We start from the raw sequence: 26901 nt of genomic DNA, 5'->3' as shown, positions 1-26901 counted from the left end.
CCTGAAGGAGCTTGACGGCCCAATTTGCAGAGAATCTACTTTATTGAAGCCTAGAACTACAGGCCCTGCTGCCCAAGATACTTTCCTGAGTGGTATTGATTGCAAAACTGTACCAAGATTGGAGACCCTTTGCCCCTTGCCACTGCATTCCAAGATTAGCAACGTCAAGAATGGATCTTTCTATATGCTCTCTTGAATTCCAGAAGTGACAATCAGTTCCAGCATGATACCAAGAGTCAGTCTAGAGTAAGGAAAGGGCAAAGTAGCTTAAGTGGAAGAACGATATGGAAGACATGGACTCTATGAAGCCCAGCTTTCCTTTCCAGTGATTGGCTTTCTCCCATTGTGGTGTGCCCTGAGGTGTGCAGTCTGTTTGCTTTGGTCTCCCTTGTGGCATCTGGAGCAACTAGAGCCCGACTGCAAAGGCTACATTGTTGGTTTTGGCTGCACCATCCACATCTCTCTTATTTTTGCACCCTTTATGGTGTGTCGTTTGACCACAAGAGTTCAATTACATCATAAATGTGCACCTTGTAACCGCAGTCCTCACTGAACAATGCCAGCTGACCAAGAACGTTCAAGTATATTGGAACTCTCAATTCTGCAACCATGGTCCACGATATGCACTTGACAACTGCCCTAGCTTAAGGGCTGTGTGTCAGTTCTGGAGCTAAGGGAATCTGGTTCTCATTTTCTATGCCTTTTGTGTGTATCAAACTGGATAATACTACACTACTGAACCGTAATATATAAACAGCCTCTACCAACCATACAATGAATCCCGGAAGCTCTTGTGCATGACATTGCTTCTGCTATCTCTGCTAGTGTTCAGAAATATCCCCTACGCAAAAATGTGTTAGAATGTTTCCTATGTTTTATGTACTTGGAAATGAGTTGAGATAATTGATTGGGTTACTAAAACAATTTGTATGAAGTGACTGCAGTTAAGAGGAATAAAGGTCTTATTTCTGTATAAATAAAATAACACAGACTGGAAAATAAATGTATTGTATATTACCTGCTTGCTAACTGTATTTAATTTTCTCCAATACACCAATATTCAAATAGTGCCTTGCTTGTTTAACCTCACTCCTGAAATATCAAAGCCTATCAGCCATTGGAAAAGCAAATTGGTCTTGCTTGGCCAATGCTTGTTTTTCTTTTTACCAGTATTGGCTTTTACAATACAGCGCAAGCTTTGGCAAAGCAATTGTATTGGGTGACCATTCTTGATTGTCATTGTGTATATTTCAAAGATGGACACAACATTGTGTGTTGTAAGATTGTTTTCTGCCCACTGTGCTACGGTCATTCAGATGTCATTTTAGAAGTACAATTGATTGAGTCAAAGGTATCCAGTAGTTTTTAATACCCACAAATGCAAGATGGTGTGGGTGTACACCTACTTTGCATTGCATTTGTCTGCTGCATCTATACTTTACGGAAAATGTTGATTCTCAGAGGTTTACTGTATAGAGAATCGTGATGTTAGTAAAGACAAGGAGGCTAGCATTATGCATATTCCTTTTATTCACCACTTCTGTGCATTACCTTAAAAGAACCCTAACAGTACATATAATTCCCATGACCAGTATTCTCATCCTCTTTTGTTCTGCTTTCAACCCTTTCTTTCTCCTTTGCGGTTTTCTCCTGAGCGCCTCGTTGCATAAAACAGCTCCATCTCACTGCACCTTTGAAAAAAATATTCAAAACAGAAGTTTGTACAACCACTCTTGTCTCTTTCTTCTTTCAATAAATCAACATTACACTCTCAAAATTCAATATTCATATTATCTGATTTACAAAATTCATCCTGTCTTTTACTCATCCTTCCCCTCCCAAGGGTAGGAGGATGGGATAATGCTTGCCTCTTTGTCTTTAATAAAATCATTATTCTCTATACAGTAAACCTCTGAGAATTAACATTTTATGTCAAGATAGGAGGCGAGCATTATGCATGTTTAAAGCCTAAACTGCTAAAACAGCCACATGCTCTATGGTTTAAAATAACATTTTCTAAACACTTCATCAGTAGACCAATCAGCTGCTTTCATGATATCCTCCAATCTTCCTCTTTTATTAAAAACTCTGGAAGCCATTGCTCCTCTAATTGAATGAGCTTTGAACAAATCCATATTCACGCCTGCTTCACTCATCGTACCTCTCACCCATCTTGCAATCATAGCTGATGACAAAGCTGCATAAGATCTCACATATGAGATTATTAACTGATCCATACCTGCGCTTCTGTGCTCACTCATTCTCCCTTCATACTCTTTAATACATATCATCACATACAATTTAGGATGGTCATTAAATCTAGGATAAAATACAGAATCTGTCATTGTTTTTGTTCTCTTCCTTATATCAAACAACACTCCATGTGGTTTTAAAAATCCGCTTGTCATCTCTAACGCTTTCACATCGGAAACCCTTTTAAAAGAAATCATGCATAATAAAGTGGCCACGCCCATTGCTTTGTTGTTAAATATCTGTTCTCTGGCCACCTCTCAAATATTGAAAAAATGAAACCAACATCCCAGAGTGTTTTATATTGTGCGGTAGGAGGGTTCTTAATGCTCAACATAATAATGTACTCTTCCCCACCAATATACCATCTGCTAGACAATGACGAGCTGCAATCGCTGATCTGTAACAATTTACCATTCTGTAACTCAAACCTTCGTAATACAACTCTGCTAAACAATTAGCTACTATAACTTCATCTTGGATTGAAATCCCTTTCCATGTACCAAGGCACCCAGGCATTCCTTGTTCTAGGTGCCCATGACTCATATAATAACTGTGAAGCGTCTCCTGATAAGTCTTTGAAATGCTGAGCTCCCCTGAAATTTTCCCACACAGAAGATTGAGCACCCCTGACTCTACCAATGGGTGTTCCCTTCCATCCACATCTTTTAAAATACCTTTGCATGCCTGAATCAGTAAAGGTTCTTCCATAAACAATTCCAACATTGATGGGTACCATGCCTGAGTTATCCAAACCGGTGTCACTAATACTAATTGCCATCTGAGTCTCTTCATCTGTATCAAAACCCTCTGAATCATAGACTGGAGTGAAAGCATAACCTCCTCATGTTCTTCCAATCTAGACTGAATGCATGCAACACAATCGCTCCTGGATCTGGGAGCCAACTCACATACTTCTCTAACTGATTTGTTAACAGTGAAGCAAACAAATCCACCTCTAATGGACCCATTCCTTTATCAGTCCCGAAAGCCTCTATGACCTGCCACCCCCAGTTCATGTAAGTAACCACTGAAATGGTGTCCATCCTCAATAAAACTGTACATCCTTATAACTCCCTCCTGAAACTGTGAGGGGCTAACTCTCCCTCTTTCAATTCCAGACAATTGATATGATATTTCCTTTCTTTCATGCTCCAGTTCCCTCCTGTAAACTGATCATCCACTGCTGCTCCCCAACCTAAGTTGCTAGAATCTGTCTCTAACACACAATTTGATGTTGAACCAAAAATCGCTTGGACATCCCACGATTGAAGATTTTCTAACCACCATTGCAATTACTCCAGAGCCTCTTCAAAGCCTCGATCAGGCCTCATTACCATAAACCCCTTGCCAAACCTAATCTTGTGAGACGTTGCAGTGCTCTGTAATTCAACGGCCCTGGAAAAATCACCTGAATTGAAGATGAAAGTCCAGTCACTCTTGTTAACTACCGCAAGGATGCCTTCTCTCTTTTGATTAAAGAACTCTTCCTGTCTGGTAACTGCAATCGAGTTTTCAGTGTGTCCACTACAAAACCAAAAAATTCCATCCTTTGTGAAGGCTGAAGAATAGACTTTTCCTGATTTATTAAAAAACCTAATCCTTGCACAGTATCTAGCATCATGTGTATATGTTTTTTCAAATACAATACATGTTGATATCAATATCTTGTCTAAATAAATAATCAGCCTTATTACTCTCTCCCTGAGGTAGCCAGCAACTGATATCATGATGTTTGAGAAACACCATGAAGCTGACGATAGGCCAAAAGGCAGACATCTGAATTGGTATAGCTACCCTTCCCATCTGACCTGCAAAACCCGTTGACTCACTTGTGCTACTGGTATTGTAAAATATGCGTCTTTCAAATGCATTTTTGCTAACCAATTCTGTTCCTATAGAATATCTCTTGACAGATGTATCCCTTCCATTTTGAAATGCTCTTTAACCACATAGGCATTCAAAGCCCTAAAATGTATCACCGGATTCCATCCTTTTTCTTTTTTCTCTACAACAAATAGAGTACTTACAAAACCTTTGTGTTCTTTCGCCTATTTTCATAATGGCCTCTTTTTCCAACATTCCATTTATTTCTATCCCCCCAATTTCTCTTATGTTGCTTTGAAAGCAAATATCTCTCAGTTCTTTCCTTTGACAAGGCTGCATTTGAAACTCTATTGTATAACCTCACACTCCCTCTAGCACCATTAATCTCTTGTGATTTTCTCCTACTCCTTTGCAAAAAATCTCAGTCTGCCTGCTATTTTTATCAGGGTAAAACCAGAACCAGTCTTCATACTCAACTTGTCCTGAGTGTGATCCAGAATGTTATCCCTGTGATCTCCCACATGCAGATCTGCCTCTACCAGCTCTTCATTTTTGAGGGTAGAAGATACTGGAGTTGTAACCTTCTCCAAACACTCCTCTTCCTTGTCCATTTGGGTCCCTGTAATATGATCGGCTGAAAGAATAGCCCCATCTTCTGGCCCTACCATATAAACAGCTGTCTCCAGAAATGTTGTGCATCGAAGTATGCGCTTTATCTAGTGCAGTAAAACTATGGACGTATTTCCCTATTGTTTTAAACAGGCCTTCCCGAAAGAGAAGTCTGCTTGTTTCTTCACTAGATTCCTTTTTTAGCCAAATCGCCTAACTTTGGGCTTATTCTCAAAAGTAACGCCTTTCGGCTCTCTTCTATGAGTCCTGTGTTCACATTTCCTAGGAATTAGGGAGCTCTCTGGCTCCAGCCTCTTAGATGGTTTATGTCTAAGTCTGTGCATTTAATATAAGACTCTTCCACTATGTCAAATATTCTAGCCAAAGGACCCAGAATATCAAGCAATTTATCTTTGCATTGCTTTAATGATCTCTCAAGCCTCTTCCTTGGGTCACGGCCTAAAATAAATACATAATGAGATCTGGATCCGATTACAGGGTGAAAATGTTCAGCCCTCATCACATTTCTTTCTCCCCTCTCTAAGGGCTTTATTATTCTTTGTTTCATTAAATCTGCAACATGGCTCTTAGGCCACTACTCAGAACTGTGTGGATGCCTTCAATCTGATGGATTAAATAAAGTTTGTCCCAAGGGATCTTTTACCTTCTTAAGCATTGTTCTAGATGTGCCCTCTGAGCTTCCAAATTCATCCAGACTCTCATCCCCCATCACCAAAACCTAGGAAATTCTCATCTATATCAGCATTTAAATCATGTTCTACAAGTTAGGGTTAGAGCCCATCTCTTTCGCAGGGACATCCTGCCTGTACTTAGGGCACCTGATTGCGAGTCTTTCAAAACTCCTGGTCTCTCATTAGACATCCTCTTTTCTCTGTTTTGTCTTTTTGAAACATTTTCCTCCTGGGCCTCTATTCACTATCTCCTCCTCATCTGAAAGTGTGCAATATTCTTCTTCATCTATCATCTGCCTTTCCTTTTATTGTCCTTTAATATTTTTCGTAAAGTATCTTGTACTGTATCACCTACCTCTTGGCTAATGAACTTTCTTTTTACTTCCTCCTGTACTTCCTTTTATGAAATTAGAATTTCTTCAGACATTGTAGGCTAAAACTAACTAATAATACATTAATCTTGTTTATTTAGTAAGTTAACCCAATATCAACAGATTTAACCTAAATTACCTAAACATTAAATGTATTCTAAGTATTGTACTAATAGTATATACTGGAAAAACAACTATTTTAAAATAAGCTTCTTCAGAAATTATATCTATTGAATCCATTTTCTAAACTCTTTCTCTCTCATATGCGCCAGCTGCTTTCTGTCAGAAACACAATAATTTTGTGATTGAAACATTGCCTAGCAACAGAAATGCCCTTTCGTAATGCAGTACAGTAAAGTCTCTAACGTACGTAAGAAGAGACTCCTTGTTTTTTGTGTTTTATAAATGTGCCCAACTTTCCTTAAAAATAAACCTAAAGGTTGCTATTAACATGAAATGTTCCACAATAGAAAACCCAGTGCATGCAACCGTGCTCAAGCGTAGTACACGTGGGAGCACTAGGGCAGCATGCATTGGATTTTGACAGTTTGAAGTTCGAAACAGTAAATCCTCCCTTATTATTTAGCTTTATCTTATGAAGGGAAAACAGTAAAACGCCTAACAATGCTAAATTCCACTATTCAAAAGGAATGAAAATTCGAGCTCTTTATATCTTACATGACTCGAACCTTATCATACGATCCAAACAAATATACAAATCACATGAATTTCATCTGAAAATTGTTTTTTGATTAATGAAGACATTATTATAAATACAATTATCTCTGATCCTACAGCAATAAAAAATCTTAATACATTAAAACATATTTAACCAAAAGAATTATACTTATCTGTTTAGAAGCACCAAACAATTAGATGAGAATATTGGCCATGGGAGGTATATGTACTGTTAAGGTTCTATTCTTTATGACTTCATGTTGGATTATATTTGGAACTTTTAAGGTGCTGCACAGAAGTGGTGAATAAAAGGAATATGCATAATGCTAGCCTCCTGGCTTGACATAAAAGCCGCAATCCTAAAAAGAATGTGGAACCTGCCTTTTTGAGACAGGTACACTTTTGTATGCAGAGTTTGAAAAATGTGTGAATTGTTCAGACTTACAGAAAAAACTTTATGTATCAGGCCTTTGGCATCAAAGAAGCTTAACTGTGCCTAATGAGTATTTAACTCCTTTGCACCTCTCCAACAAACAGGGTTGCAGTTTTCAGGCAGAACACAGGAGTAGCTTATTTCTGTGTGGTTCCTTGCAGTACAGTACCACTTTAAAAATTATGCAAGTTACTAACATGCTTCTTAACAGATGAAGCACCAAGGATATCTAATTGGCCGACTGGAGATATGCTATTTATTTCTGAAACTGATGACCTGTCAACTAAGGAGAGGTGAAATAAAGCAAAGTCAAGAGAAGAGTTCAAAGAGGTCGCCCATTATAAGTGGAAATACAATTTGCATTTGCAGTCAGATCACTGCATATTCTGCTTATTACAAAGGTTCTGGCAGGTCAATAACTTTCACTTCTTAACCTCACGTTTGGATGTCTTGACAACAGCTCAGGGTGAGAAATAAAAAGGCATTTATAATGCACAGCACACTAAATACACACGTTTATGCCGATGCATCATTATAGCGACAATTTACACAAAGAGTTGGTATAAATGACTGCAAGTGTATGCGTGCTGATGCTGTGGACATACTAGGGATTGTGCATCATATAAACACTGGCGGGCTGTCCCAAGTGTAGCGTTAACATTAATGCAAGCTTGCATCTTCTATTTACAGTACCATAAACTGAGCACTGCGTGTTAGTTTTCAACCCATCGTGCTTTGCTGTATATCTAAGAAAGGGACATTTGAGAGGATGTTGTTTAAGCCGCTATAGAAATAAAATTGACACAGAAGCACTTGTTGCATTCTGTATGACAAAGCCCAAAAGTTTGCTGACTTTCTGTTGATCCCGAAGCAAACACTAGAAAAGATGAACTAAACAGAAGCTTTCAAGAAAGACCATAAGAGCTATTTACTTAGGTTTCCTCGTTTTTAAGTTCCCCTCATTCTTCAGTAAAAGAACTCACCAGCAGGGGCGTATCTTGGTCAGTGAGATTGGGGGGTGTAAGCTTTAGATTTCCAAACCCTCACGCTGGCATTTCTTGTTAAAATACATTAAGAGGAGCAGGACACAAGGAGGGCTTAAGAGCAGTGGAAAAAGAGAGGAGTGTGGCAGGAGTAGCTCGTGGCACGGAAAAGGGGCAGGGCGACGCATGGCGGGGAGGAATCGGGGGACAACGAAAAACAGAAACATTAAAGAAACAGAAAACACTTACCTGATTCCCAGCCACAGCCGCTGCACCACTCTTCTGCCTTCACTCCAGTCACAGGCTCCCAGCCTGCCCTGCAGCTAATCTGAACGCTGCTCTCGTACTGCTGGCAGCATGAAAGCAGTGTTTGGATTGGCTGGAGTGCCCTGGCTTGGCACTCCGAGGCAGACTGGGAGCCTGTGCCTGCTCTCTCCATCCCGGCAACACAGTGCCGGGGCAACACAGTGCCGGGTTGGAGAGAGCCCAGTGCACATGTGTGTTTGGCCTGCCCGAGAAGGCCGGCCAAACACACATGCGCACTGAGGGAAGTGCTGTGCACTCCCTCTCTGTCCCAGTCATCGCCCGTGGCCCCGTCCCTTGAAAACTAAAAACAATAATAAACACTGTTTATTATTGTTTTTATTTTTCAATTTGCAGCTGCTGCTGATGGTGGAGCGATGCTGCTCCACCATAGTGGAGGAGCTGCCGTTGGAGTGTGGATTGTGAGGGGTAATTAAAACACAATATGTTTCCAAGTTTTAAGGCAGAGACGAGAGAGAGAGAGTGTGTCTGTATGTCTGTTTTTGTCTGTGTGTGCATATAAAAATACAGGGTGAAATCCGACAGACACCTCACTATACCTGAATGAAAGCACCTGTACCCAACTATTTACTATAGAACACATTTTTGGGGTGGGGTGTTACACTCCAAACACCTCCCCTGAAGCTATACCCCTGCTCACCAGTGACTCAGTGCACATGTACAAATGGAGATATGTTGCAGTCTAGGAGCTCTTCCTGTATACTTCCAAGCAGTATTTACATTGCCTTCACCAATATTGATTCATTTAGTTGTTCAATCAATTCATAAAGCACTGCAGGAAGTGGGCATTCAATGGAAAACCAGTTAGAGTCCATTCAGAGAAGTGAGGTCCCAATCTGATATTCTTCATCTTTAGCCCCTATGCAAGCAGGTTAAAAAAAAGGAACAAATAATGGACTGTTGGTTGGATCAGCTCTCGTGCTTGGGATCAGGTAATTTCACTACCTTGTACCTTGGTCTCAAAGGTGTTTTGCCATCCATGTTTGAGTTATTTGAAGACTCTTTGGGTGATGTTTTGGCAAATTAAATTATGAATGTCATGGGTCTTTTTCTTTACAATTCCTGTTCAAGTGAAACTGCACTGGAGGAAAGATCACTAGCGACGTCCCCATCATTCTACCCTCAGTGAGTGGAACATTATAGCCCTCCTACCACAGGATATACTGGTTGTTAAAGTCCCTTTCCCTTGATATAGGGCCTCACAGCAGATTCAGGGCTACAACTCAGGCTCAGGGCCTTTCGCAACCCATAAAGCCCTATGTAGTGGGATATCCCATGCTGTATTGTATGTCAAATACGTCTTCCAATACAGGCAAATATATTTATCATCCCTTTGGTCTGAAGCATTTGTTTACAGTATGAATGAATAGGTAAAGGGAGGTTGTTCAACCCCGTTGTAAAGATCCATGGGACCAAAGGTCCCACAACTGTATGCCATAAGTATATTAGAAACCACTAACCAGTTCTGGGAGCATACTGAAGCATAAGGTCACAGACTACATGCCATCATTAGGCCTTACAACTCCTAGGAGATTTGCAATATGTTTCACACATAGTTGGTGGTATAATACCCTTATCTCACGCACACAGCATAACACACTCTTTGTTAAAAGTAGATGGGAATATGCTTTGTTCCTGAGGTTAATAGATGAAGATGGTCTCTGTGAGCCAACATAGTAAACAAGAGTCAATATTGATGCTATCCATATCTATGAAAATGGAGGGAGAAAACCATGAGGGATCCTACAGTCTGACTTTTGTAGGTATTTGGTCACTCATTGGTACCCATTTGGAGGTTGTTTCTATAGGCCCTGCTGCTGAAGGTACCTCATTCTGAGTGGAATACCTGAGGGTCCCTTGGGCTAGATTCAGTGACGTGTGCTGGTATTACTTCTTACTTCTGACCCTACAGGTATGGACATCATCTTTACTGGTGTTCCCACTGTGTTCAGTTCTTCTTCCCTCTCATACATCTAAACCATGGGTACTCACAAACATTTTCCCAGGGGCCACAAAGTTTGGTCTGTGGTGTGACCGAGGGCTGTACTGATGCTAGCAGCTTGGCGATCAAAGGGAGGAGGGGGCTCTGGATGGGGAGGGGTTGTGGTGTTATTGTGGGTGTAGGGAGCAGCAAAGCATATAGATCTAGTGGCTGAATTGCTCAAGGTGAAACCAGAAAACGTGGCATTAATCCCAGCTTCCTCACTTTACCAAATTATGTGATCCTAGGCAATTGCTTTATTTCATGTTCCTTTCATTTTCTTCATTATTGTATGTAGGGGGACTTTACAATGCATGACTTTGGTATGTGCGCTGTGTGAACCCTTTTGTGTTTGATTTCATAAACTATGAAGCTGTTCATGTATAATAGCAAATCAAGCCAATCAAAGAGTGCAGATAACTGACTTGCCTCTTAATTCACTATTGGCATTGCTATCAAGGTGGGGATAAAAATGAATGTTTCTGAACTTATGTTTGAAATCTATTGTTCTTAAAAAATACTTCTCCATGCACTGATATAATCTGATGTAGTAAAATCAAATGGTCCTGCGTACAAATGAAATACAGTTTTTGAATTTTTAGAACCCTTATCATAGTTGCAGACATTTGCTGCAAGCTTTATTAAAAAATGAATGTGTTCCTGCAATTAAGCGGTTCAGGGCAAATTCCTTACTTCCTTTCTTTATCTTTAATAGTGTTTAAATAAAGTATTGCCTGTTAAGTCGAGTAAACAGCAGCCTAGTGCTACTGCTGCCCTGGGGGCCGCATGTGAAGGTCAAAAGGGCCGCATGCGGCCCCCGGGCCGTACTTTGAGTATCAAACATGTTAGGAGCAAGGTGAACTTGGTTTATATTAAACCAAGATCACCTTGCTCCTAACATGTTTGCGTTTGTACGCTGTCATTACCTATGAAAAGTTCCTGCAATAGGGCAAGGAACTGTGATGTCACTGTCAGCAGCTATACATTATTACATATGACTAAAGGCATAAAATCAAGTACATTACACGGATAATATAAGCTCCCATATCGTACGCTGGAGATACACACCAGTAATAACTACCAGGCTTGCTGGAACTTCAAGGTGTAATGTGTTCAGAGCTATGGAACTGTTTGGGAAAACATATTTACTATCCCTTCTTTAACTGCATGGAAGAACAGACGTTGAGTTTGCCATGCTGCCAAAGTGAATAGGCAGATATAAAAATAATAGATAGTAACATTCCTCACGTTGTAATATGTTTTGGCACATTCCAGGTAATATATTGTCATATGAGCTAGTCATATAATCTACAAAAGTCTTTGTACGTGTGAAAAAGTGCATATTTTCTTGATAGAAAAGAAGTTTTCATTATTCTTCTACCTTATTTGTCATTATAACTTTATTTCCATTAAACAACTATTTATGGGGTAATTATCTAAGGTACCTTCTAATGTTTAAAGAGATAGGCTATTATGTATTCCTTTACCATTTACCTCACAAGCATGTCTATATTTCTTGCAGAACATTCAGTCGCAGCTCGCAGGTGTTAAAGGTGGCAGGGTGGCGCATGCAGGAGATGGGGAAGGCTTTGCGTTGGTGGGAGGGGAAAATATTAATAAAATAACAAAATTAAAACAAATAAACGTACCTAAACGCCGTGCTCTGTCACTGCTGCCTTCTGCTGCAGGAACAGGCTCCCAGCCTGCCCTGCGGCAATCCTGACGCTGCTTAGAGCAGTGTTAGGATTGGCTACACCCAGCCAGAGCACTCCCAGGCAGACTTGGGGCCTGTGCAGGCTCTCTCCAGCCCAGTAACTTTGTTGCTGGGCTGGAGAGAGCCCTGTGCGCATGTGTTTGGCCAGCCCAAGATGGCCGGCCAAACACACATGCGCTCTGGGGAGAGTCACCACCGTGGCCCCGCCCCTTTTCAAGAAAAAGATATTAACACAGTTTACTATCTTTTTCTTGAAAAGGTTTTGCAGCTGTGCTGCTGGAGGGGGCTGACGCTCCTCTTCCCTATGGAGGAACCGCCCCTGAGAAAATTGCTTAGTATGTTTGTACGATTATCACAACAGTTTATAGAATACGTTATGAATCATGAAACGATTTGAAATAATGTTGTCATAGTAATTTGAAAACGGAATGCAAACTATGTGCTATTTTAGAAACTTTGCTTGGAGTAGTACGTTGGGATAATCCTTCATTCAGATAAGGTTACTATGTGTGTGCTGGATTTATTAGAGTCTCAATCAAAATCCCAATAAAAAGTATTAAAGATCTGACACATTTATATGGAAGTCTGGTTTCAGGTAAGGAAATTAAAGGGAATTTAATCTAGTTATGTTTCAAGTGTAGCAATGAGGTTGCATGTCCATAAAAGGTGAAACACAGGAACTCTTGCAAACCTAGGGGATCACACATACCCACAGACTTCCCCTTGAGACAACTGTTGCCCTCACTCCCTCTTTTCACAAACTCAAAGACCACCTATTGCCATATGAACAATGTAACCTAGAATGTGCTTTCCTATGGTATTAAAGCAGCAATGAAGGTTGCTGATCGAACAGGTAAGACACACACCCATGGAAACGTGAAGTAGTTGACTGTACCTTGCATTGCTGCACTGTCAAGCTGAGTCCCATTATGTTCTGTTTCCATCTCTGGGATTCCTGCATCTGAAAGACACGTTATTTAAAATTAATATGTTTCTATGTGTCAAGCCTGAATCAAACTGGTTAGAAAAATGCCTGAAAACAGCTTATTTTTTGTTTTAAAGTTAAAAAAAAGCAAGGTGAGGGTAAAAATATGGCAAATTTACACAATTTAAAAAATTTCTTAACACATAAATGTGTATCATTTAGGGGAATACCCAGATATTGGTCAGTAGAGGATTGTTCATATATACCAAGTACACATATTGCATGTGAGACAGAGAATCTGTTCTAACCTATTTCTCGAGCTCCCAGGCGGCCATTCATTGATCCACTCTGCCATATTAGCTTGTCAATAAAATTACCATTGCTAATTCCATGTACAGTACTATCAATCACTTGCATACGGGGAAATGTGTGTGGCGGAGGTTAACTTGAGAGGGCCTACCAGTGCGTTAGATATAGAGAGGGCTTGCAAACACAAACCATGACTGCCATTTTCAAACCATCTCCAGTTTCAGGAGGACCAGAAGTCAAGAATTTGTTTTTTCATAAAATACGAAATTATGGCATAGGTTGCCCAATTAAGTTTTACCTGGTTTCAAAGGCGACAGGAGGTTTTGAAGGTCAGTGATAAAAGTTTGATTTTCTGCTGAATCTAAGATGTTTTTGAACAGAAATGTTAAACAGACTCGATTGTAGCACGAACATAAATATGTAAATAATTTAGTGACAGAGTGTCTTGGAGCTGAACGAATCGAGTAGTTTATTATTTATGGATAGTACAAAAAACAGAGATGCTATTTGTTATTATTTCTGAAACTTCATTTTTCATGTAAGACTACGGTTACTTTGCAGTTGCAGGGAGCTGCAAAGGGGCAGTAGACCTTTAAGGAGCTTGGCTGCTTGAGAGACACACACACTATGAAGACTAAAAATAAAGGCCACGGCCTCTTTAGATATCCAGTGAACCTAGTGCTTATTAGGGTCCAGTTGCCAAAGATATGTAAAACAACCTATCAAGATACCAATAGGGCACCCTTAGATTGTACCCCAAAAAGAAGAGACCCAGTGTAGGATCTGAAGGAGTATGTTATGTAAAGTGCAACTTATTCTCTTTGGATATGCACGGACCATAATGAGGCAACACATTGAAATTTTAAGGTGTACTGTTTGGCTTTTGTGAACCACACAATACAACAACAAACATTCCATGAAAACATTTAGGGCCTGCTGTACAAAGATTCTTAATAAGAATCCATAAAAATGCATCAAATAACAATTTGCAATTGCCAATTTTGTATCAGGAATCTACTAAAATGGATTCTAAAACTGACACATACCCACTGCATTTGGTATCTCTAGCCCAACCTATGTTTTAATGGATTGGCTCACAAAAAATGATTGGTAGAGGGTTGCAATTCAACCAAACTCAGTAATATTCATGACATAGGTCACAAGTTGAGTTCTACTACGATTGGTTAGAGTCACAGGGATGATGGCCTGCTGGAGTTGCTTTAAAATAAATAAAGCATTCTTTTTTTAACATGTAGCCATGTTCCTCAAACGAAAATAGGATGTATTTAAAAAATAGAAAATAAATACATTTCAAAACAATGGGCCACTGCTTTCTCCTAAAAATGTTTTGTTTACATTCACAAAGGGGAAGGGGCCCCATAGGGGCCGTTTCCCATTTACGAAAGGTCACTAGCAATTTCGATTTGGTGCTAAAATACAATGTTTTGTGGCTGGATTTCAGTCACAAAACATTAATACATAAGTTAAAGAATCTATATTTGGAAGGGTCACCTTTTACACAACTGTTCCAAATACCGATCCTGTATTTTGTTTGAAACCCAAATAACTATTCAGTAAAGTGTTACTGAATCTCAATTTGGGTTTTGTACATCTAACAAAGCCATTTTGCAGTCACAAAGGCTCAAATTTGACCTTTAGGACCCAGACTCCTTGTTTCATGTTTTCCTGTTTGACCAGTATCTCCTCGGAAAAACTTCCCTTATTTTTTTCAGAGGGTGTTTTTTATGGTTATAACGGCTGGTATTGCACTGTAAGAGAACGAACCCTGCTTATTTACCAAATGCTAAAGCAGCACACAAAAATCAGAGGCCCTCCTCTAAAGTTGGATAGTTCTTCGTTGTTAACAGCTGTCCTGGCTGTTCATGTTCTTCAGATGTTTAACTAGACTGTTTTAATGTTGTGATAGATATATAATCTATTAAGTGTCCAATAAATGTATGTAACCGCACTGCAGATAAAATGCTTTAAGGTCAGATAGATATAGAAAGTACATCATTTGTCGTCTAGTAAGAAAAATACTTTAATAACAAAAGAAAAAGGAAACCTGCGAGGTCAAGTAATATCTCACCATTCAGCATCCTGAGACCGTCCCCTGATGTTGCCTGTTTTAGTGCTTGTTCCACTTGCTCTCGCCTCTTAGATTCAAATTCCAGGGCTTCCTGAAGCTTTCTCTTTGCTTTTTTCTCTTTCTTCAAGCGTTTCTGAATTGTTGCTAAAATACAAATGAACTGTGTTAAGATATCCTGCCTATGCAGCTATTCAATGTTGAACTAAAAAGAAAAGAACTGCCCAACTTGTTGGAAATAACATTATTGAAGGACTGCATCAACTGTGCAGTGATAAAGATCACATAATTAGAAATACATCTTTATTCTGGTCACTCAGTAGTTCAAAGTACATGTAGTTCTTGAAGCCAGTGTCTTGATATGCTAGACTACAATGTTCTAGTAAGATCCAACATGTCGGGGTTGCTTGTGTTCTCATACAGAGACTGTCTAGGGTAGCAGTTTGGGTTGGCCTTTATCAGGTGTATGTAAAACTGAATTGCATAAGGTTGTTCTAGACTGTTAGGCACAGTAACCAAACAAGTATGGACTGAAATAATGCCCGCAGTAATTACCAGTGAACGATATTAACACAAATTGCATGTCACATATGGGAGCCACAAGCTGCAAGTTGCAGATGGGTCTAAAGTCTGAAACTAATCGGGGGTTCCTTGTGCTCCCATTTAGAGTTGGAGTGGAAAACTGGTGCCAGACTGCACTTATTGGCATAGGGTGAAGACTGATTTTCACAAGGCTGCCCTCATCTGGAGTGGTAAGGTGAGCAAAAAAAAACAATGGACTGAAAAATAATATGGCCCACAGTAATTACCAGTGGCTGGCCTCAATTCAAGCCTTCCATCTGTCACTCTTTGTTTTTCTCAGTGTGTTGTTGATTTTGGAGAGTACATTTTAGTGATGCTTTCAGTGCACCAGAAGGCAGCATTTGGTAACATTTATATTTAAAACCCTAACCTGGAGACTGAAAGCTGCACTGACATATTTTTTGTGCCTACCAATCCAACCTCAACTGCCAGGTTTCATCACCTCTGTACAGAAGCACAAGCACCACAGATGTGTTTAGCTCTGGTTGTGCCACATGGGTGAGACGCAGCTTGACTTCTTTGAAATGACAAACTTAGAACCTACATTCAAGTACACCGATCCCACGTCAATGTTAATGCATTTTCACTCACCCTTCGCAGGGTTCGAAAAACGCTTTCTTTTCCTCAGGTAAATGGATCTTCTCCCTCAATGAAGAGGGTGGTAACCACATACAATCAATTAAACGCAAACAACAATTTAAACACTATGACCCATCTCTGAGAGATAGTGTACTGAATGTTTGTATTCACTAACTCATTCACCCTGCATCTGTGAACACTGTAACAAAAGTAACAATCTGCTAAGTTGTTAGTACATAAACAATTAGGTGAAATATATTTCTTTGAGATACCCTTATCAAGACATGTGCGACTTGCAATCGAAATTGCAAGGTAGAAAATTACAAATTAATGTATGTCTTGAAGATGAACCAATTAATATTTGGTTGCAGAGTACTGCAATATTCCCCCTGCGTACATCGAAGCTTGTAAACAAAAACTGTGCTCTGTTCTTGGATACTATGCAGTTAAACTCAAAAAATGTCAGCACTAGGAAAAGGTAAATAAAGAATTACGAAAGAACACATAAACACACGGTTATAAGTACTTTTGAAATTCCCCAAACAGTGCTTGCATTGTCAGGTTTTGTCACACACAGGAAAAATGTTAGGATTCAGGGGCACGATTTGAGCATTAACATAAAAACTCTTGTCACTGTAGACCACACTGCATTCACACACTCTCAACCCATTGGCTAGTGCTTAAGTGTCCTATCCCTCTTTACCTTTCCCATCAGATCTAGCCAGATCTGGCAATATTTAAGGTATTTGTACCAATCCACACAGTAACACAGTGAAAACACCACAAAAGTACTCAACACGAAAATAGCCAATATTTATCTGAGTAAACCAAGACCACAATGTCAAAAATTCAACATATACAAGCAAAGTTATGAATTTTCAATGATTAAACTTCAATATAGCACTTAGAAACACCAGTGCTTCAATTTGGTGTTATCACGGAGTTGTCACGGAGTTGTTTCCAACAATTCGACGCCAATGGCACCGGTCACAGAGTTGCAGGGGTACAGTATCTTTTGAAAGTGAGGAAACAAGCCGGTGCACGTAGTTGGGAAAGTGATGCATCGTTGGATCCGGTGCGACGTCTGTTCCAGTGCTGCAGAGCAGTGGAGCTGAGGCATTGGTGCAAACCATCAGGTACTTGCTGCAAAGCAGGGGAGATGAGGCAGCGTCTGTGTGAAGCATTGAATCCTTAGGCTCTGGCGGGGTCAATGTCAGACGGGTCACAACGCACTGGGGGTGACCTCACAAGGTCACTCCACGGGGCTGCAGGTGCCGTAGCAGAGTTTGGTGTCACTGATGTTGGTGACACGTCACTCGGAACTCACAAAGTCACAGGACGTCAGCAGTGCTGCGGCGGTGTCAGTCCTGCGATATCAGTCAGGGTCGTCCCTCACTGCAGGAGGCTGGCCTGGCTTCTAGTGGGTACCTATGGTACTTACACCTCATTCCAGGTCCAGTCATCCCTTATTAGTGTAGTGTAGGAAGTGTCTAGAAGCCAGGCTCTCTAGAGGTAGCTGCGGATGAACAGCCAAGGCTTATCAGGAGACATACAAAACTCATGCAATACCACTGTAGTCATACAGTACTCACACACATGAACGAAAATACTAATTGTTACAAAAATAAAGGTACTTTATTTTGGTGACACAACTACCAAAATACCATAGAGACTATACTCCCTTAGGAGGTAAGTAATACACAAATTATACACACTAATATGCAAAAACAGGTGTAAAAACAGTTAGAAAACAGTGCAATTAGTGAAAATGACAATAGTTAGAAATGGACCTAGGGGGGAACACAAACCATATACTAAGAAAGTGGAATGCGAATGTCAGTTTTCCGCCTAGGTAAGTGTAGTGTGTAAAGGGGAGTTGGGAGTATTAGAAAACCCAAAAGGTAAGTACTAGAACCCAACCCAGTGCCCAGGAAAGCAGGAGTAAAACACAGTAACTTTCCCAGTACACACACACAAACGAAAAGAAGGATTATACAAGAAACAGAAGAGACTGCAAGACACCAACAGTGGATTCCTGAATCTGAAGACCTGTGGAAGAAGGGGACCAAGTCCAAGAAGCACAGAAGAGTCCAGGGAGAACAGCAGCCCCTGCTAACCCGGATGAAGGTGCAAAAGAAGAACCATCGGTGAGGAAGAACAGTCAGTATTGAACCCAAAAAGTCGGGATCCTGGTTGGTGCAAGTGATGTCCCACGCCGGATGGAGGGTTGCAGTCTGGTTTGCATCACCAGAGTATGCCAACAAGCCTTGGCACATGCAAAGATCACAGTTAGCAGAAAATGGCGCTGCCCGAGACCAGGAAGGGCCAGGTGGGCTCTACCCAGGAGAGGGAGTTGAAGGGGACTCTCAGCAACTCAGAGAGCCCACAGAAGACCAGGCAGTGTGCACAGGAGTCCTACAGCACAGGGACAGGGAAGGTGCAAAAGTGGCCCATGCAGAATTTTGACAAAGGCTCCCACACCACCAGGGAACCCCTCAGGAAGCTGAGCATCGCAGGAAAGAGTGCTGGGGGCAGGAGCTGCAAGATTGCTGAAGAACTTCATGGAAGGATGCCAACAAGCCTTGGTAACTGCAAAACATGCGGTGCATGGGGGTACTGTCTTGCGTGGGAAGGCAAGTTCTTACCTCCACCAAAGTTGGAAATTGGTACATCAGGACCGTTGGGACCACTTCAGCCCACCACCGGTGATGCAGGATCCACACAGCTCTGCAGGAGAGGGTATTCACACAGCCGATCTTCGTTGCAGTAGGTGCCTGCTGAAGCAGGGGAGTGACTCCTTCACGGCAAGGGAGATTCCTTTGTTCTTCTGGTGCAGGCTGAAGACGGGCTGTCTTAGCGGATGCACGACTGGGAAACAGTTGCAGTTGCTTTCCGGAGCTGAAGCTACAATGTTGCAGAAGGCGTCTTGCTTCTTTGTTGCAGTTTGTAGAGTTCCTGGAGGGTCCAGATGCAGTTTTTTTCAGTGAGAATTTGAAGTGAAGGATGCAGAGGGTTCCTGCTGGAGTCTTGCCATTGAAATCTGAAGAACCATCCAAAGGAGTGCCCTGAAAAGGGATTGGTCACCTAACCAGGTAAACACCTATCAGGAGAGGGCTATGATATCACCTGCTGGCACTGGCCACTCAGATGCTCCCAGAAATCCCAGCCAACTTGGAATCCAAGATGGCAAAACCCAGGGACCCTATGGAGGATTTCTGGGCACCACCCCTGGGGCGGTGTTGGACAGGTGAGTGGTCACTCGCTCTTTCCTTTGTCCATTTTTGCACCAGAGTATGGATTGGGGGTCCCTGAACCAGTGTAGACAGGATTATGCAAGGATGGCACCAACTGTGCCCTTCAAAGCATTTCCAGTGGCTTGGGGAGGCTACCCCTTCCAAGCCTGTAACACCTCTTTCCAAAGGGAGAGGGTGTAACACCCCTCTCCCAAAGGAAATCTATTATTCTGACTTCCTGGGCTTGAGCTTTTTAAGCAACAGAAGGGCAGAAGCCTGTCTGTGAGGTGGCAGCAGCTGGGGCTGCCTGGAAAACCTCAGAAGGCTGTAATGGCAGTACATAGGGTCCTCTAATGAGCCCCCAGAGTGCATGGGATCATACAACCAGTGCTTGCAAAAGCATAGGGGTATGATTCCTACATGTTTGATACCAAACATGCCTATTTTCAGAGTTACCATTATGTACCTGGACATGGGTAGTGACCTATGTCCAGTCCACGCGTAAAATGGCATCCCTGCACTCGCGAAGTCTGGGAAAATTGTCCCGGAGGTCGAGGGGGCACCTCTGCTAGTGCAGGGGTGTCCTGACACACAGGTACTTTGCACCCTGCCTTCAGGGCTGGCGGGCCTGCTATAGGGGTGACCTATAAGTGACCTGGTGCACTGTAAATGCCAGTGAAAGGGTGATTGCACCCTTTCACAGTGGCTGCAATGGCAGTCCTGCAGAAGCCTTTGCATGGGCTCCTAATGGGTGGCTAAATATATGCTGCACCCCTTAGGGATTCCTTGGAACCCCAATGCTCTGGGTACCTAGGTACCATATACTAGGGACTTATAAGGGGGCACCAGTATGCCAATTGTGGGTGAAATACTGTGTTAACAGTATCCAACAACCATTTTGAAGGGAGAAAGCATAACTACTGGGGTCCTGAGTATGACACAGTCAAGCACACTGACATCAGGCAGGAAATGGGGGCAACCATGTCTAGAAAGAGGGTACATTCCTACACACACCAGTGGGGACCATGGCTTTGGTTGAAGGCAGCATTGCAGGGTCAGGCAGTGGCATCAGTCCCGGCATCAGCCAGCATTGGTGTACTCGGTTGTTCCTGATTTTCAACCAGCTTTCACACTCAAGGGCCCAGAAACTGGACTAGGCACCACCTGGTGAGTTAGGGTCCACAGCAGGTGGACCCAGAGAATGGTCAGTAAAGTCTTTGCTGTCCCTGAAACTTCTTAATAGGAGGCAAGCTCAGTCCAAGTCCATTGAAAAACTTCACAAGCAGGATACACAGCACAGGCCACTCTTTTTCCTCTCTAAGGCAGAAGCAGCAACTGCAGGCCAACCCAGCACAGCACACATAGCAAAAGAGCAGTACTCCTCCTCCAGCTCTTCTCCTTGGCAGAGGTTCCTCTTGATCCAGAAGTGTCCTAAAAGTTTGGGGCCCACTACCTATACTAATTTCTGCCTTTGAAGTAGGCAAACTTTAATGGAAAGTCTCTGTTATTCACTAGATCCTGCCTTTCCGAGACCTGGCCCCAGAGACATACCAGTGGATTGGAGACTGCATTATGTGAGGACAGGCCCAGTCCTTTCAGGTGTGTCAGCTCCTCCCTCCCCACTCTAGCCCAGGAGGCTCGTCAGGATGCTCAGGACACTCCTCAGCTCCCTTTGTGTCACTGTCTAGAGGGAATTCACAAACAGCCCAACTGTCAGTCTGACCCAAATGTGGATTCCACAGCCAGGCAGAGGTACAGAATGGTAAAGCAAGAAAATGCCCACTTTCTAAAAGTGGCATTTTCAAACTGAAATCTAAAAACCAAATCTACCTAGAGATGTAATTTTAAATTGTGAGTTCAGAGACCCCAAACTCCAGATCATTATCTGCTCCGAATGGGAAAGTGCACTTAAAAGACATAGAAAGGCAGAGCCATGTTAACCTATAAGAGAGAAAGGCTTTGCAATAGTGAAAAACACATTTTGCAGTATTTCACTATCAGGACAAGTTAAATACACCAGTACAAGTCCTACCTCTTAAATACACTGCACCCTGCCCATAAGGTTACCAATGGTCTACCTTAGGAGTGAATTACATGTAGGAAAAAGGAAGGTTTGGGCCTGGCAAGTGCGTACACTTGCCAGGTCGAATTGGCAGTGCAAGACTGCACAGACAGACACTGCAGTGGCAGGTCTGAGACATGTTTACAGGACTACTCACTTGGGTGGCACAATCAGTGCTGCAGGCCCAGCAGTAGCATTTGATTTACAGGCTCTGGTCACCTCTAGTATACTTTACTAGGTGACTTACTAGTAAATCAAATGCCAATCATGGATAAACCAATCAACAATACAACTTAGAGAGAGAGCAAATGCACTTTAGCACTGGTTAGTGGTTAAGTGCCCAAAGTCCTAAAGCCAACACAAAATGGTCAGATAAAATAGGAGGATGTTTGGGAATGACCCTGCAAAACGGGCCAGGTCCGACATAATCCATTCATAAAGGCTGGATTATTGTAAAGGTTTGTTTTTCCTTGTTGCAGGTTTCTGCAAAGACATTCATTGTGATGGCCCGTGATCAAAATATGCTCTCTAGGTATAAAACTAAATTTGCATCACTCTCTGTTGAGATTGTGCTGTCCACTAAATTCAAACATACTATCACAATTACTTGTATTGTAGTTTAGGAAACCATGAAAGGTTCATATAGAGGTCACTCTTCTCTTACAGTATGGGACGATCATCGGATATGAGACTAAAAATATCCTATGAGGTGGAGGTATGAAATATAAGTAGAGAAAATGTTATTACCACAATATAATTGCCAAAATATTGAGAATCAAAACATTGACAGGTAAGTATGTATAGGTAAGTATAGTAGGTTTACTATAATTAACTCTCTTTGGTTCCAGATATCTTGGCAAAAATATTCAGGTAAATCAGTATTCCCTAGCCAATACTCCAAACTAGATACCCGTATTTTGAAATCTCATCAGCAGACTCTCAGGATAGTTGAAGAGTTGTGGGGGTAGGAGTTAGCTCCTTTCTATAATCGAGTATACAAACCAACAGTAAAACAGTAACAATTATTTTCAAATTTGAAATGTATTTGTAGAAGTTAAAATATCAGGTAGTCTATGTATTCATTGAAAAAACAAAGGGTCAAGTGATGTTATAGTTAGGTGAAAATATCAATTAAAAATACCATATTACACTAGAGAAACATTGAAATTCTCTAGTTTTGCCTAACTGAAGTAACTAGAAGCTGCACACTTGCCATGCACAGTGGTGTCAATAATGTCATTTGAGATGCCATAACTAATATTATTATTGATGTCATAGAACATGTCATGAGTTATATAATATGTGAGATAAGCAGTGCATGGCAAGTGTGCAAGTTATAGTTACTTAAGTTAAGTATAATTGGTGAACTTCAGTGTTTTCTTTAGTTTAAAATGGTATTTTTTAAATAAGATTTTTACCTAACTGTAACGCAACTTCAACTTTTGTTTTTTTTCAGTGAATTTCTAATGTTTTTTTTAAAATGTAAAGTGAGGCATTACTATGCCTAACTATAACATCACTTTAATCTTTGTTTTTTTTCCAGTGTATTTCTAGGTTTTTTCAACATGAAGTAAAGTTTTATTATCCCAAACTCGTGAAGTGCACGGCTGTAGGGTGGGCTGTAAGGGGTTGGGTGCACAGCCTGCCCTGTGGTCAGACCCTGTGCCCAACTCCCTGCAGGCATCCAAAACCCTGCCCTTCAGCCTTAGACCGTGCTCAGGTTGGGGTCACCCCCCACAGGTGACATCCCTGCCACGCATGGCCTTCAGCCCTAGGATTGTGCCTGTGGTGAGGCCCTGCACCTAACCCCACCGCACCACAGGCAGCCAACTCCCCATTGCTGGCTAACCCTCCATGGTTGCACAACACCATTGGACACCTACTCAACTTTTTCTTTGTCTTTTTTTTCTGGTTTCATGGTAACCTTGTGGTAATATTGTAGTAATTGTGCACCGCTCATGCAAATTCTTGCAGAGCCTGCACTGAGTATCACATAAGTAGGCCGAGTCAGAAGACATGCAAAATAAATGTTTTTTGCACTATAACCTACGGGGGTACCTCTGGGACCCCCACAAGGGCCAGGGGGTTAGGGTACCCCTACCCTGCCCCTCTTTATGTTATTTTATTTTCATTTTCTGGACATGGGGCCACCGTCCTAAAAAGGTGGCCACAACATTTTTCTTCATGTTGCGGCCAGCCAACCACAGAGCTCTGTCTCTGTCTCATGGGACTGTTCTCAGTTCCATGGGGACCAACCTATAAGATTGCTTAATTTCTCCTTTTTAGGTCGAGCATAGCAGCGCACAAGTGCTGCTTTTCCGACAACTTGGTATCTAAGTGGGCTTTTAACCGCGCCCACCTCACGCCCATCACTTTCACTCATTCATGGACTTGCTTTTTAAAAATCCTTTGTTATCATTGGCAATGCTTTAAGTTTGTCCCTCCTTGGGGCGGTTTTGCCTTGGGGACCGACCTTTCTACATGGATAATTGCACGTTTGACTGGGACGAACTGTTTTTCCTTTCGTGTGTCTCCTTCGAGCTCACGCTCAGGGTGGCTGTGGCACTTTGAATTGGCTCGCTTATGTCAACTGTTTTATTTTTCATTTCAAATGTATGAGGCAAGAAAAGTCCAATTAGGAATTTTCAACGCTAATAGCTCTAACTCAAGCAAACGCGAGACCCATTGCATTGCAAATGCTTGTTTCTCTCTGTGCTCGCTCAGTACTCCCTCTGTGGTACTGCACTGCTAGATATCTGTAAATTGTGAAGTTTAATTCCTATCAAACGACTGGTCAGATTTTCAACAAATCACAAGAGCATGCTTTCTGGGTAAAGATATGCATAAGTACTGTGGAATAAAAAAAAACATAGCATATTTAAACCATTCTTATCTGTTCCTCCCATGATTTCAACTTGAACACTTCTATAACTACCACTGAATATGCTATGGTTTTACAACCAATGATATTTTAATTCATAAAACTGCTAATCTCGGCTAATGTTATGCACACTGTCATAAGTACAGAGACACATATTAGTGCTTTTTAATGATATTTTCAGATTGAAACAGACACTTCCTTAAATTGTAAGAGAAGTATCTCTATTATCAGCTATTCTGGGAAGCCGTAAGAGCTGCATGGAAGCATTTATTTCATTTTTATATTCAGACATGACAGCAGACCTTAGACTGCCAGAGTACAACAAGATTAATTTGACTTTCGCACTGTCCCGATCAAGAGCAAGATTTTTTATGTTCTCGGGGAAGGATCTGGAGATGGAAACAGTATCAATTCAACTCCTCATACTTGCAATTATTAGTTCAGCCCATAGCAAGAGTGTACATGGTGACAGGAGAGAGGAAACATACTCCTTAGCTGATATGTTTTGGATTATGAAGTAGGCACCTTCTGGTTTCATAGGTGACCACTATGTTATGTCTATTCTTCTGTTCATGTTAAGTCCATGTTAATGTCAAATCAACTGCTTCACAGTGTTGCAGAGGATTTAACACTCATCAGAGATGCAAGCAGCTCAAAGCACAAATTTTTTAGAGCACTGTAAAATGGATTACTAATCAAGATAATATGGAGCAAATTAGTTTAATCATTGAACACAAGTTACAGAACTTTAAATGTACCTATAGTTGAATGTCGACTAGTGAATTGATCAGACGAGCTCACAAACAGGATAATGTGTCCATGATTCGCTAGAATCACCTTATCCAGAATCATATTATACCCTTAGCAAGGTCTGTGTGAATGGAATGTATGACTAAGGTGGAGTAACCAGAGCTGGATTTATGAAGATTTTCCATTTTATGGGGAATTGAAACTTAAGGAAGCTTTCAATAAGATATCATAGTCTCTCAAGATACATGAATGCAGGTTCATATTGAGGCAATATCTAGGCCCAATAATCAAAACCCAGCCTTACTGTGGTTGAGCCTTAGACATACTTCACTAATTCCAGCCACACCAGCTGCAAGTCTCAAGTATAAGTGAGGCATATGTGTGTGACATCAACCGAAGAACAGACAAATATGTACTGGTCCAAGAAGAGATTCATGAATGGCTTCATTAAGATGACAAATAGAGAGAAGAAGGGAACTATTCACAAGAGGCTCTGCCCCCAAAACAAAGGCCATTCACAGATGAAGAACTTCAGCCCCATAATTTGTTATCTAATAACAACTAAAATCATGTTATTTTCTTATGTTTTGTTTATATATTATATCAATTTGTGTATTTTATTGTTTCCATATGTATTGCCCTGCATCTATTTTGTACTGCTTGGCTATTTCCACATTCCTTTATATTTATTTGTGTGGTATTTGTGCAGTGTAAATCTAGAAAAAAAGGCAGTAGAAGGCTGTACAGGGAAAAGGCAAAGATACAGTAAATGAGCGGTTTCTGGAGTAATTGGGTTCTAGGAGCATAAGTAGACTGTTACTTTGTCATGATGTAATACTCTTTAAAGAGGTGTGCCTTTAGATTTCTCATATATTGAGAAGGTATAGGCGGTGCTGATGGATATGGGAATTTCATTCCATTCCCTGGATGCATACATGGAGAAGGCTTGTTATTTTTTAGCTAAGAAAATAATTTTCACTAGATAGTTCTGAAATTTTATATGGATTATGTTTTCCTGCAAACACAATCTGAATAAAAATTGTATTTGCCCCTCTTTAGAAAACAACCTACGCAGGCCCATTCAACCCCTAGCTTACACTCACAATGAAACCCAATCAGAAATAAAAGGGGTGCACTTTTTACTGAAGGTGGTCCCAATCACTGTCACTAATTCTCAAGACTCACTCTATAAGTCTATAGTAAATTTATAAGATGATTCAAATAATTACTTCAACCGACCTACTCACCTAAAAAGAGTTAAAATGTCTCGACCAATTTACACTTAATTTGCACACACAACTTTTACCCACTTTTCTGATGATCAATACGATAGGGATCCACTTCTTTCATACTAAGAGCCTTATTTAGGTCAGGGGGTCAGGGGGGAGCCACTGCATCTACTTAAGCCTTAAAATTGACATCACCAAGCCATATTGAGCTTTACTTATAGGAGTGGTCAGGCAATGGCTCGGGATAGAGGAACAGTGGAACATGTCAGATATCAGACACCTCTGCTCCAGACATACACCTCAAACACAGTCTATAGTTCAACCATATCTAAATGCCCAACACCTACCTGAAGCTCAACCCCATCAAAACATAACTTCTGGTATTTGATAAGAATATCAAGAA

At 41.2% G+C, this 26901-nt stretch overlaps 1 protein-coding gene across 18 annotated transcripts in view; it reads right to left on the bottom strand.

The window, feature by feature from the left end:
• The window catches only part of DACH2 (dachshund family transcription factor 2), a 732802-nt gene that overhangs the window by 43780 nt on the left and 662121 nt on the right, over nt 1-26901 (bottom strand). For 10 of the 18 annotated variants that reach the window (XM_069212664.1, XM_069212666.1, XM_069212684.1 and 7 more), the window contains 3 exons: nt 15186-15329; nt 12758-12823; nt 1552-1691 (listed from right to left, as the gene is read on the bottom strand). In XM_069212664.1, the coding sequence (XP_069068765.1) occupies nt 1564-1691; nt 12758-12823; nt 15186-15329 (338 nt within the window). In that variant the 3' untranslated portion in view covers nt 1552-1563. The remainder of the gene's footprint in view (nt 1-1551; nt 1692-12757; nt 12824-15185; nt 15330-26901) is intronic. The other 8 variants (XM_069212678.1, XM_069212687.1, XM_069212704.1 and 5 more) reach the window with 1 other exon arrangement.

This window comes from Pleurodeles waltl, chromosome 2_1 (assembly GCF_031143425.1).
Source record: "Pleurodeles waltl isolate 20211129_DDA chromosome 2_1, aPleWal1.hap1.20221129, whole genome shotgun sequence".
NCBI lineage: Eukaryota > Metazoa > Chordata > Amphibia > Caudata > Salamandridae > Pleurodeles > Pleurodeles waltl.
The sequence above is the reverse complement of the archived record's forward strand: the minus strand, read 5'-3'. Positions and strand labels throughout refer to the sequence as shown.